We start from the raw sequence: 14,555 nt of genomic DNA, 5'->3' as shown, positions 1-14,555 counted from the left end.
AAAACCAAAGAGCTCTCCAAGGATGTCAGGGACAAGATTGTAGACCTACACAAGGCTGGAATGGGCTACAAGACCATCGCCAAGCAGCTTGGTGAGAAAGTGACAACAGTTGGTGCGATTATTCGCAAATGGAAGAAACACAAAAGAACTGTCAATCTCCCTCGGCCTGGGGCTCCATGCAAGATCTCACCTCGTGGAGTTGCAATGATCATGAGAATGGTGAGGAATCAGCCCAGAACTACACGGGAGGATCTTGTCAATGATCTCAAGGCAGCTGGGACCATAGTCACCAAGAAAACAATTGGTAACACACTACACCGTGAAGGACTGAAATCCTGCAGCGCCCGCAAGGTCCCCCTGCTCAAGAAAGCACATATACATGCCCGTCTGAAGTTTGCCAATGAACATCTGAATGATTCAGAGGAGAACTGGGTGAAAGTGTTGTGGTCAGATGAGACCAAAATGGAGCTCTTTGGCATCAACTCAATTCGCCATGTTTGGAGGAGGAGGAATGCTGCCTATGACCCCAAGAACACCATCCCCACCATCAAACATGGAGGTGGAAACATTATGCTTTGGGGGTGTTTTTCTGCTAAGGGGACAGGACAACTTCACTGCATCAAAGGGACGATGGACGGGGCCATGTACCGTCAAATCTTGGGTGAGAACCTCCTTCACTCAGCCAGGGCATTGAAAATGACAATGACCCAAAACACATGGCCAAGGCAACAAAGGAGTGGCACAAGAAGAAGCACATTAAGGTCCTGGAGTGGCCTAGCCAGTCTCCAGACCTTAATCACATAGAAAATCTGTGGAGGGAGCTGAAGTTTCGAATTGCCAAACGTCAGCCTCGAAACCTTAATGACTTGGAGAATATATGCAAAGAGCAGTGGGTCAAATACTTATTTCCCTCATTAAAATGCAAATAAATTTATAACTTTTTTGACATGCTTTTTCCTGGATTTTTTTGTTGTTATTCTGTCTCTCACTGTTCAAATAAACCTACCATTAAAATTATAGACTGATCATTTCTTTGTCAGTGGGCAAACGTACAAAATCAGCAGGGTATCAAATACTTTTCCCCCTCACTGTATAGGTGTCATATAAAATAGAGCTGTGTCTTAGCTGAGAGGGAGGAAGATATAGGAAGGTGGAGAAGATTACAAAAGAGTTGAAGAGATAAATGACTGGAGAAGGGAAAGGCAGAGGTGAAAAGAGAGAAAAGAGAGAGGCAATGATAGATAGTTCGGTAAGGGGTGACATGGAGAGTGCATTGAAATAAAAAAGAGAGGGGAGAGTGGAGCATATTGCAGCTGAGAGAGAGGGATAGTTGAATGGAGAGTGTGGGAAAGGAGGAAACATGAAGAGTGGGGATAGGGAAAGGTTAACAGCTGACATCTTTTGACCCCACTTCCCATACAATTGTCTGTCTGTCTGTCTGGCCACCTGTTTGTCCACCTGTCCATCTGTCTTTCCAAATGAGCCCCTATGCAGATACGGAATGAGTAGTAGGGCTAGGAGTTGTTTCTGACCAGGAGGATACAGATCAGAGTCTCTAACATGGCTGATTTCACATATTTGAATATTCAAATCATGATTAAAGTTTTTGTGTGGATCCATATATGCTTAATCATGCATGTGTGTGCATTCTTGAGCACATGTGTCTCTACGTCAGCAGTTATCCCTGTTTTATTTTTAATAATCTCACTATACTCTGGTGAATGAATGGTTTCCATGGGTGCTAGTCCCACACAAACACAAACACTCACCTGAGATATGTGTGGTGTGTGTTAAAATGTCTGACACGCCACCGTTTGCAATCAGCTGCTTCCTTTTCACAGTGGGTAGCATATACAGTAGGATTACAGTAACTCACACACACACACACACACACACACACACACACACACACACACACACACACACACCTGTCTCTTTGTTTGTTCAGGTGTGTGTGTGTGTGTGTGTGTGTGTGTGTGTGTGTGTGTGTGTGTGTGTGTGTGTGTGTGTGTGTGTGTGTGTGTGTGTGTGTGTGTGTGTGTGTGTGTATGCGTGGGGAGGGGGAATAGTTCTGGGGTGTGTGTGGGAGAGGAGGGCTTTCAATTAAAAGTGGTGTGTGTTTGTGACATAGCAGAATGAAGGGCACTTGAGGGAATCTGTTTCTAACTAGAAGCAGGTGGTCTCCCTCTCTCTTTCTCTCTCTCCCTCCCTCCCACTCTTACTCTGTAACTCCTCTTTCTCTTCCTTTGCACATTTTCCCTTACATTACCTTTTTCTTAAACTGCATGCATATCCATCTCTCTCTTCTCTTACTTTGCCCACTTCTCTCCTCCTCCCCCTTGTCCTTTCCCTTCTCCTCTCTCAGGGGTTCTGACATATAAACACACTTCAGATAGGGGGCATTCTCCCTGCTGAAACATTCATGATGCACACACACACACACACAGAGAGAGAGAGAGAGAGAGAGAGAGAGAGAGAGAGAGAGAGAGAGAGAGAGAGAGAGAGAGAGAGAGAGAGAGAGAGAGAGAGAGAGAGAGAGAGAGAGAGAGAGAGAGAGAGAGAGAGAGAGAGAGAGAGAGAGAGAGAATTTACAATTAGTAACCATATTACTTCCTATGGTATCTGATATAACCAGAGTCCAATACTTTCTGAAAAGTACACTTCCTGAGGTCTGTATTCAAATATGTTAAAACATATGTGTAGGGTAACTTCCCACAAAGCATAGTTAAAACTATAGTTAGGCTTTCATACATCCTGTGGCAATCAGAACCGAGTCATTAATACAAGTTTCAATTTCTTACACAGCAATACACCCTTAGCTAACAACCAACTGCACACTAAGTTGTGGATTAATGATATAGCACTCTGAAACCTATCACCAGCTAATGTTTTCCTTCATCACACATAGTAATACATCTACTTCCAATCCCACATTTAGAATAGAATCTAGCAACTGGCTGTAGAGGGGTTTCAGGTAGGTTGTATATTGGTTGTAGAGAGGTTTCAGGTTGGTGTAACACAGAAGCTAAAAACATACACAGTGTAATGTATGACTGTGGTGTGACCTGGACTACATCAATAGGACATTCCCATTAGTCTAGCGAGCTATACCTCTACCCACACATAGTGATATTACACACATGGCCATACTGAACATGACTAATGTCACTCCAGAGAACACTCACACATGGCTGTCACTATTTCAGGAAAAACACTATTTGACTAAAACATTTCATGGAAAAAACTCTTGTTCTACCGAGCTCAGGAATCCAACCATCTGGAGGGCTGTCCTCCAATCTAATGTATTCTGATAGATGAGACCAATGGGTTTACATAGCTATATTTTTGTAGTTCATCTGTGTGAAGAAATGTGCTTCTAAAATGAGACACAGATCTTGAGCAAACAGTTATTCCACCCAGCTTTTCAGTCATAAGTGAGGAGGGAGTATGTCACTACTGCTTACGTCAAACCAAATTGGACTGTGGGGAGAGAGAGAGGGAGAAAGAGAGAGAGGAGGAAAAATAAATTGAAGAGTGTAGGGACTGAGGCGCCCAGAATTACAGGGTGTTACAGACACTCATCTCAACAGTTCCTCAGAGACTTTACACTGTGGTTACTTCATTATTGCCACTTATCACACACACACACTCTCTCTCCTGTCCCTTCCCATCTCTCCCTGTCCCTCCCTCTCTCTCTCTCCCTCCTCCTGACTTTCGCTTCTTCACAAGATTCACAATACCTTTGCCTATCACCCTATCTCTCCATAATTTTTTATTTCCCCTTATAATTCCTCTCCCTTCTCTTTCCCTCTCTCCCTCCCACACACAAATGTGTGGGTGGTCAGCTGGTGGGGGCAATGGGTGTGGGTGGGTTTATTGGGTGAGGAGAGAGTGTGAGAAGGAATGGTGTGTGCATACGTGGGAGGGTACGTGTGTGTGTATGTGTATGTGTGTGTGTGTGTGTGTGTGTGTGTGTGTGTGTGTGTTTGTGTGTGTGAGGTGTTAGAGATGGTGTGTGAGAGAGGTTTAGGTGTGAGAAAAACAATTTGGGCACCAGGTAAAGGTTACAGTTTCATCTAGAAAGGCGGTCAAAATAACACCCCTCAGCCTAAAAGGTTGCAAATATTGCATTGTACAATACTGGACTGTTTGTTGACACTGACCTAATGGTTGTTGTGGTTTGAAGTGGTTCATCAGAGCCTACAGGAAGACCGACATCCACCCAGCAAAGCAAACCTAAATTGTTTCTGTGAAAGTTCCCAGATCATTCGTTAGGTCACTGCAAATTTTCTCATGTCCAGTCATGGTGATGATTATAGAACATTTGTATAAAACATTCACTTGATATTGCAAGAACGCTCCTAGAACACATTTAATCTGTTCTTTAAAAAATCCCATAATGTTTCATTAGGTTGTGGGAAGATTGTGTGGACATGATAAGAGATTCTCAAAAGAGTTTCCAAACACAAAAACTGTCCAGTTGTGCTGATTACTGCAATCTTTCTATTAGGTTGCAAAAAACATTTGCCTGATGTTGCAAGAACATTCCCAGAACATGTTTTATTTTCTTTAAAAGTTCCTAAAACATTTATTTACGTAGTGGGAACATTGTGGGGATATGACAAAATAAATATTAGAGAGAAATATTATTGTGAAATGTTTTAATTGTCTGTATAATCAACGTACATATAGCTCTGACAGACATACTTACCTCACTGGACATGTCACCAGGGGTCTCTTCACAGTCCCCAAATCCAGAACGAATTCCATGTCCATGTTAATGTTTTTAAATGCTTATAAATTGTAAAGTATGTTTGTCTGTAATGTATTTTTTGTTATTGGTCGGACCCCAGGAAGACTAGCTGACACCATTGCCGTCAGCTAATGGGAATCCCAATAAAATCAAAATCAAACCTAAAACAAACATGTTATTAACGTCATAAAAACATACTTTTTTTCATTCTTAGAACATTAAGGGAATGTCCTGACCACCTAACTTAAACATTGTATGAATGTCATCACATCTTAGCATATTTGGTGAACCTACTTTGTGAAATGTACCCACACTGTTCCCACAACCTAATTACATGTTCTGGGAACCTTTAAAGAACTCAGAAAGGCGGTTCTTTCAACATTCTTGCAACATCAAAGGGATATTTTGTGCACCCTGATACACACATTATCTGAATGTCAGCACAACAGGACAGTTTTTGTGTTTTGGGAACATCTCTCTTGTCATGTCACCACAATGTTACCACAACCTAATGAAACATTCTGGGAACCTTTAAAGAACAGATGAAATGTGTTCTGGGAATGTTCTTGTAACATCAGGTGAATGTTTTTTGCGCCCTAAAAGAAACATTGTAGAATAATCTGTACAACTGGACAGTTTTTGTGTTTTGGGAGCATATACTTTGATGTTCCCACAATGTTCGCACCAGACTATTCCCACAACCTAATGAAACATTCTGGGAACCTTTAAAGAACAGACTAAATGTGTTCTGGGAATGTTTTTGTAACATCAAGTAAATGTTTTTTGCACCCTAAAAAAAACATAGTAGAATCATCCACACAATTGGAAAGCATTCTGGGAACCTTAAAGAATAGATTAAGGACTCTATTCAATCTGTAAAGTTAAAGCATTACAGATTCCGCAATATAAATGTAAAGGTAATTTCCAATTGAGCCGCATATGCAGCGTTTACCGTGAATGCAGTCTCCGCTAAACCGGGAACATTGCCTTTCAATCATGCTGTAACGCTGAACTTCCACAGTGAGGATTGAATAGAGCCCTAAATGTTTTATTCTATAGGAACATTCTTGCAACATCAGGCAAATGTGTTATACAAACATTCTATAATCATCACCACAAATGGACAGTTCTTGTGTTATCAGAACATTTGCTGCGACCTAACGAATGTTCTGGGAACTTTCACAGAACCAATTATGGTTTGCTGGGAAAACAGTACTGGTACATGTACATTGTGTTATTAGATTAGCTGGAAAACTAATGAGAACTTTTGGGGAATGTTCTGTGGTGGTTGTTACAGATGTTGTGCACATTTTAATACAACAATTAAAATTACCTCATGGTTGTTGTGGTTTGCGATAATTTCTCCAGTGTCTACTCTGAGACTGGCTGGTCATACTGTACGGAGAATTGTCTCCGTTTTCCACTGAGAGTTTGTTCTGTGGTCCAGTTCTGCCTGGCTGGCCAGTCAAGGTCAGTTCCCCCAGCCCGACCATTTGGTCATTGCCTCTTCAGCATTTCCACACAGTCCAAGCAAGTTTGGCAGCGCTGATTCATAGAATACATTTTGTTGGACACAAACTAGTGTGGGGTAGAGGGTGTGAGGGAGAATGTGTGATTGGGCAAGAGAGAACACACTAACATTGTTTTATTACATCTCAGCTAAAGCACCCTCTCTTTCTGGTACCTCCCTAGGCTTTTGGAGTTGTGATCCTGTCCCTGCTGCTACGCTCTTAGAAAAAATAGTTCCAAAAGGGTTATTCAGATGTCCCCATAGGATAACCCTTTTGGGTTCCAGGTAGAACCCTCTGTGGAAAGGGTTTTACATGGAACCCAAAAGGGATCTACCTGGAACAAAACATGTTTTTCTAGGAATCAAAAAGGGTTCTTCAAAGGGTTCTCCTATGGGGACAGCTGAAGAACCCTTTTAGGTCCCACATAGCACCTTATTTTCTAAGCGTGTAGGATGTGTCTTCATGTGGGGATGGGATGTTTCCCCTCTGACATTATGACTATACTGAGGAGACAGTTCACAATATGTTCTATAAGATGCTATTCTATTAGACGCTGTATGCCAAGACTTCCCTTTATCAAACTCTCTTTATTTCTGTCTAGTCTAAAGTGTTTAATTACCTGGGTATATCAGATACCACAACAAGTCATATGGTTAATAATTGTAAATGCTCAATGCGCTCTCTCTCTCTCTCTCTCTCTCTCTCTCTCTCTCTCTCTCTCTCTCTCTCTCTCTCTCTCTCTCTCTCTCTCTCTCTCTCTCTCTCTCTCTCTCTCTCTCTCTCTCTCTCTGTGTTCTCCAGAGATGTTGGAGTCTAATAACTTGGTGACGTTTGAGGGCTTGGTGAATAGCTCCGCCTACCACACGTTCCTTTTGGACGAGGAGAAGGGTCGTCTGGTGGTGGGAGCCAAGGACCACATCTTCTCCTTCAACCTAGTAAACATCAGCAGAGATCTGGCACAGGTAACAGTTACAATACACTGATAATGCATTATAATCAATACACTTGCATATATACACCATAGTCTGCTTGTAGTCTGTCTGTCTATACAGATGTAGGATCTTCATTCGAGACAGTTTGCTACAAAAGGAAATGTGAATTATTACGTGGATTATAATTAATGGACAATTTTGTAGGGGTTGATACATTTCAAATTGTAAATTACAAACTTCCTCACCCCTGTCCGTTTTAGCTAGTCTCAGCCAGGTGTCCAGGGACTCTGTTTCTACCATAGAGATAGATAGAGGACTCATCTTTGTATCTGTGCCATTATAACGTCTGTGACAGCATAGGCAGCGCTATTGAGGCAATATCCATTTTGAAGTATTACATTTTCTTACATTTACATTTACATTTAAGTCATTTAGCAGACGCTCTTATCCAGAGCGACTTACAGTTAGTGAGTGCATACATTCTTTTTTATACTGGCCACCTGTGGGAATCGAACCCACAACCCTGGCGTTGCAAACGCCATGCTCTACTGAGCTACATCCCTGCCGGCCATTCCCTCCCCTACCCTGGACGACGCTGGGCCAATTGTGCGCCGCCCCATGGGTCTCCCGGTCGCGGCCGGCTACGACAGAGCCTGGATTCGAACCAGGATCTCTAGTGGCACAGCTAGCACTGCGATGCAGTGCCTTAGAACAATTGGCTGATCCCTCCTGATGACCCGGTTGAACATGACTCTAACAGGGTCACCAGTAGGGATCAGCCAATGAAGTTGGAAGTCCCACCCAGTTGACTACATATAAATGGTGGAAGCCCTCAATGGCGCTGCCCATGCTAATACAGCCTTTTGGTACCTAGAGGCCTCTATCATTCTATATGGTTTCTACAGAGAAGTGGCTGATGATTAATTCAGACCTGAGCTGTCGCACAGGATCTCACACTGCGCCAGGCGTGTTAGCCACTCCCTGCACACCTGGATGAATAATGGAGTAAACGGAAACAAAGTGGAGAACAAATCACATTGTGACTCCTCTACCTCTACCTCCACCACGCACATACACATATGAACATGCACAGGTGCGCAAGCAGACACATACACATCAACGCAATCTCATAAAATATGAGCTGCCTCCTACAAAAGTAAATTTTGTAGTAACGTTGCTGGCAGAAGCACCTCAGCTAATTTTTAAGGCCTGTTAGCTGACCAGCTGCTTGGTCGAGGGGTTAGGGTTAGGGACTGGTTGAAGTTAGGATTGCTAGTGGCTGATTAAAGTTATTGTATCTATGTGTATTGTGTAGTGAAGTGTCCTTATCTCTCTCTGTGTCTGTGTAGATCCCGTGGCCTGCCTCCACCTCCAGAAGAGATGAGTGTAAATGGGCAGGAAAGGACCTCATTGTGAGTAGCTACCACATCTTACACTTTTACACTATCTCTCCCTCCGGAAGTACTGCTTTTTAGAGTACAGTGTGTTTGTGTAATCTGTGTGTTGACACATGGACAGGAAGCTCTGAATCTGATCATAATCCCCTGGCCAAGATAGAGACATTACATGACCTTAATCATCTAGAGTCCAACCCATAGACTGTAAGAAATATGGACGAAGACTTTGATGACGACACCCCATTGTTTCCTATGAGAATCCTCAGTGACGCATTTGAAGATCAGAAAGTGTCATTTCAGCATGTCACCATCTTGCTACATGTTTTTGGAAACATCACATGAGCAGTTTGAGCTACTCTAGGAAGTGACGTTGTAGGCTAGCTCAGTGTATCTTAAGTTGAAGGCTGACCGGGGACCTGCAGGCTGGCATTAGCAACTAAATTATTATTTACATTTTGTCTGTGTGTGATTTTAAAGTAATCAGTTCAAGGACATACATCTGGTGAAATAAAAGCAATTATTGGTTCAATGTTTTTTTATATAGCCACGAATATTGACCACAAAGATCGCCATTTTCTCATTCACTATAATGGGGTGTCCTGTTTTTTGGAAACTATGCCTGCAGTACTGCGGTCAGCATTCAACTTGAAATCCTCAATGTGCTTTCAACTTGAAATCCTCAATCCTCAATGTGCTTTCAACACAGGAGCAGTATCCTACTGTAACATCAGTTATGGCTGTGTAAAATAGAGCATGGCTTCTGTCTACACAGTCATATGGCATTAGAAATTCCCACCGCCATATCACAAGATAATTTAGGTGTGTGTTTTCTTCAGCCTAAGAAGAGTCATGTCGATACCAGCAGCACTTCTATGCTACATGTGTCCTCCTTGCATGACTAGCTCAGTCGTGTATATTTTTCCTTTATATCTGTCTGAATACAAGCAGTACAATGTGTAAAGACTCAGAGAGACAGTTCCAATCTCTCTCATTCTGACTTCCTTCTCAGACACAGCCTGGGGCCATGTGTTGCCTGCAATATAAAATCATAGCTCTGCTGCGTCTGCCTCACTGAGTTCACAAGATCAAGGTCAGGCTATGCTGAGTTTCTATAGGGCTGATTTGAAGGGCCATCAGGTCTTTTGTGTGTGTGTGTTTTCTGTAAACATTCTGGAAGGGATGAGCAGGGAGCCCTGAAGGATGGTCTTTGTGTGTGAAGGGCAGAGGAGAGAGGGAGGAGAGGAAGGAAAAGAGGGCAGAGGGGAGAAGGAGAGAGAGAGAGGTAGCAGGACTACAGATGTCCTTCGATGAACTGGAACAAAGACACTTGTGAACATGGGGAAGACTGTGAAAGAGAGATGAGAAAGAGAAAATAATAGAAGGAGAAATTGCTAATTTACTGTACATCTATGAAGAAGGGAGGGTGATACACAGAGCCAGGAAAGGTTTTATTAAATCTGCACATCTGCACAACCAGCTAAACCGCCCTGAAATGACAGACAGTTCTTCGGTTGACAACAAATGCATACACAATCAACAGAGCTGCTTTCTGTTGGTGACCTTCTAAAGGCAGATACATGTAATCATGCATTATTTGTTTTTCTGTTTTCTCATCAGTGTGATGACATTCATTTTCATATGAGGTCAGGCCTGTTGCCTGCTCAGGCATGTGCTGACAGATCACGGGAAACAGGCTTTGTAGCATGGAGACACACATACCCACACACACATACACACTACACTACACTACACTACACTGCACAGTAAACTCAGATGAGGTTACAGTATGTAATGCTCATAACATTTTGTTGTTGTGGGAAGGTTTCTGGTTCGTTGCAGGTTAGTTGCAAGGCTGTTTCTGCATTAAAAGGTCTCACTGTTGATGTCCATCATAAAATCCCAGCTGCTTTAATACTCATCCCTGATCCTTTCTGATCAGGAGTCAGGATAGGAGAGAGGTCAGTGATTGCATATGGGGAGGGGGAGATGGAGAGAGAAATATAGGAGAGAGATATAGAGATAATTAAATAAAGAGGGAAAAACAGAGAATTACAGATTACTGGCCTCAATCTGAACAGTGAGTTGTTGAGTTACTACACAGCACAACAGTCTGGATTATCTCTGAAACAGCAGAAACAGCACTCACTCAGCTGGCCTGGGCATGATGTCATTGTTACAGTATAAACAATCAGGGCTGTTCCTTTCAACAACATTGTTATTCACATGTACAGTGGGGAGAACAAGTATTTGATACACTGCCCATTTTTGCAGGTTTTCCTACTTACAAAGCATGTAGAGGTCTGTAATTTTTATCATAGGTACACTTCAACTGTGAGAGACGGAATCTAAAACAAAAATCCAGAAAATCACATTGTATGATTTTTAAGTAACTAATTTGCATTTTATTGCATGACATAAGTATTTGATCACCTACCAACCAGTAAGAATTCCGGCTCTCACAGACCTGTTAGTTTTTCTTTAAGAAGCCCTCCTGTTCTCCACTCAATACCTGTATTAACTGCACCTGTTTGAACTCGTTACCTGTATAAAAGACACCTGTCCACACACTCAATCAAACAGACTCCCACCTCTCCACAATGGCCAAGACCAGAGAGCTGTGTAAGGACATCAGGGATAAAATTGTAGACCTGCACAAGGCTGGGATGGGTTACAGGACAATAGGCAAGCAGCTTGGTGAGAAGGCATCAACTGTTGGCGCAATTATTAGAAAATGGAAGAAGTTCAAGATGACGGTCAATCACCCTCGGTCTGGGGCTCCATGCAAGATCTCACCTCGTGGGGCATCAATGATCATGAGGAAGGTGAGGGATCAGCCCAGAACTACACGCAGGACCTGGTCAATGACCTGAAGAGAGCTGGGACCACAGTCTCAAAGAAAACCATTAGTAACACACTACGCCGTCATGGATTAAAATCCTGCAGCGCACGCAAGGTCCCCCTGCTCAAGCCAGCACATGTCCAGGGCCATCTGAAGTTTGCCAATGACCATCTGGATGATCCAGAGGAGGAATGGGAGAAGGTCATGTGGTCTGATGAGACAAAAATAGAGCTTTTTGGTCTAAACTCCACTCGCCGTGTTTGGAGGAAGAAGAAGGATGAGTACAACCCCAAGAACACCATCCCAACCGTGAAGCATGGAGGTGGAAACATCATTCTTTGGGGATGCTTTTCTGCAAAGGGGACAGGACGACTGCACCGTATTGAGGGGAGGATGGATGGGGCCATGTATCGCGAGATCTTGGCCAACAACCTCCTTTCCTCAGTAAGAGCATTGAAGATGGGTCGTGGCTGGGTCTTCCAGCATGACAACGACCCGAAACACACAGCCAGGGCAACTAAGGAGTGGCTCCGTAAGAAGCATCTCAAGGTCCTGGAGTGGCCTAGCCAGTCTCCAGACCTGAACCCAATAGAAAATCTTTGGAGGGAGCTGAAAGTCCGTATTGCCAGCGACAGCCCCGAAACCTGAAGGATCTGGAGAAGGTCTGTATGGAGGAGTGGGCCAAAATCCCTGCTGCAGTGTGTGCAAACCTGGTCAAGACCTACAGGAAACGTATGATCTCTGTAATTGCAAACAAAGGTTTCTGTACCAAATATTAAGTTCTGCTTTTCTGATGTATCAAATACTTATGTCATGCAATAAAATGCAAATTAATTACTTAAAAATCATACAATGTGATTTTTGTTTTAGATTCAGTCTCTCACAGTTGAAGTGTACCTATGATAAAAATTACAGACCTCTACATGCTTTGTAAGTAGGAAAACCTGCAAAATCGGCAGTGTATCAAATACTTGTTCTCCCCACTGTAGATGAGGTTGTTCCCTGCATATTCTTGGAATATTATTTATCGATTATTCAGACAGGACAAGCCTTTAATTCTGATTACAGATGCCCTTCATTCCTTCAACCTAAATGTTTGTTTTTCAGCAATCATAGCTCTATGTGATGTTGTGTGAAGTCCAGAGAGGATTTTACACTTTTCTCTGTCCAGTGGATCAGCTCTGGATAGGAGGGCTTACTTCTGAGGGACAAACTGGGTTTTGACCCAACAGCTTCAGACAGCTTTATTCTCTGTCTGTTAGTTGTTTTCATAAACTGTTTATCTCCTGCGTACCCAAGATATACAAAATCTCTCTCATTTTCTATCTCCAGAGTGAATGCTCTAACTTCATCAAGGTGTTGCAGCCATTTAACCAGACCCATCTGTATGTATGTGGAACTGGAGCCTTCCACCCTGTCTGTGCCTACCTGGAGGTGGGGAAGAAACTAGAGGTATGCCAACCTGCATTGTTACTATTCACACATTTATTCATCTTTGTGCCCACCCATCGGTCTGCTTACTCCAGTAATCTAGCTCTAGTGTTCAACTATTTACTGACCAATATGACAACATAAGCCGTGGTAGAGGGCACGTCATGTTTCTGCTGACTGATCCAAGCCTTGTATGAGCTACAGCTAGATAGCAGCGTTAAGAAAAACTCTACACTATAATGTGAGATTACGGTTTTGGCTTTCGATTTAAAATCATAAACCGTGCCATGGAGGTATTCTCTGAATCGTAATGATTCACTGATGGCCTTAGGAAAAATGGTTTTATTCGTTCAGTAAATGAGGTGGAAAATTAAACACAGAGTTCCATCGTCCAAAAGCTCCTCAATTCATTCCTTTACAATTGAAATGCTGTGTGTATGCCTGTGTTCTACGTCTCCTCTTCGTTATGTCAGTGAGTCAGGCTTATAAATGTGTTTCCTATTCATTAGACTGCAGAGAATAGAGAGGGAGAATCTCTCTGAGAATAGTCGTCCCCGCTCTTAACTGCCCGGCTGGGCCCACTTGTTAAAGTGACTCTATGACAGGGGTGTCCTACCCCAGTTATGTTTTCGCTCCAACCCCAGTTATAACTAACCTGGTTCAGCTTATCAAACAGCTAATTATTAGAATCAGGTGTGCTAGATTAGGGTTGGAGTGAAAACCTACAGGATAGTAGCTCTCCAGGAACAGGGTTGGAGAACCCGGCTCTATGAGAATGTAAAAAATCAAATTCTGCAAAAATAGAGATACAATGTTTTTTTCCAAGACGCCAGCATTATGCATTGATGTCAATGGGACTTTGACCTAAAATCTGAGTTCTAAATTATCTTTATTTTGACCTATTTCTTATGTAACAGGACAGTGTGTTCAGGCTGGAGCCCCAGATAGAGAACGGTCGAGGGAAAAGCCCTTATGACCCCAAGCTGCTCACAGCATCCATGCTCATTGGTGAGTGACCCCAACAAACTCACACGCTCAACTTTCTGTATCAAGGCACTAATTTACCCCTGAACTTTTAAACACACTTAAAGAGGAAGTTAAACCTCTTCTCTCATCTCCACTCATTCATTAAGCATATTTACAGTTAAGAGGAAGTGGATGAATGACAGGGCTGGGTATATACAGTATAGTGTTCATAATTAGGAGTACTCTACAGCGGACACCCACTCATTTCCAAGCCTGTAAGAGTGGTAGATGTACAGTGCATTCGGAAAGTATTCAGTTCCCTTGACTTTTTCCACATTTTGTTACGTTAGAGCCTTATTCTAAAATGGATTAAATAAAAATAAATCCTCATCTATCTACACACAATACCCCATAATGACAAAGCGAAAACAGGTTTTTACAAATTTTTGCAAATGTATTAAAAATAAAAAAAGAGAAAAAAAACAGAAATAACTTATTTACATTAATATTCAGAAAGTACTGAGTGAAGGGTCTGAATACATATGTAAATATGATATTACATACAGTGAGGGAAAAAAAATATTTGATCCCCTGCTGATTTTGTAAGTTTGCCCACTGACAAAGAAATGATCAGTCAATAATTTTAATGGTAGGTTTATTTGAACAGTGAGAGACAGAATAACAACAACCAAATCCAGAAAAACGCATGTCAAAAATGTTATAAAT

At 42.4% G+C, this 14,555-nt stretch overlaps 1 protein-coding gene across 1 annotated transcript in view; it reads left to right on the top strand.

Annotated features, from left to right (window-relative positions):
• Positions 1-14,555, top strand: part of LOC311136886 (semaphorin-3ab-like) — a gene marked incomplete at both ends in the record, with an annotated part of 52,295 nt that overhangs the window by 21,881 nt on the left and 15,859 nt on the right. The window contains 4 exons of the mRNA XM_084171200.1: positions 7,066-7,226; positions 8,546-8,608; positions 12,765-12,884; positions 13,781-13,871. Coding sequence (XP_084027326.1) covers positions 7,066-7,226; positions 8,546-8,608; positions 12,765-12,884; positions 13,781-13,871 — 435 coding nt within the window. The remainder of the gene's footprint in view (positions 1-7,065; positions 7,227-8,545; positions 8,609-12,764; positions 12,885-13,780; positions 13,872-14,555) is intronic.

Source organism: Coregonus lavaretus (assembly GCF_964263955.1).
Source record: "Coregonus lavaretus genome assembly, chromosome: 11".
In the NCBI taxonomy this organism is placed as follows: Eukaryota; Metazoa; Chordata; class Actinopteri; order Salmoniformes; family Salmonidae; genus Coregonus; species Coregonus lavaretus.
The sequence above is the reverse complement of the archived record's forward strand: the minus strand, read 5'-3'. Positions and strand labels throughout refer to the sequence as shown.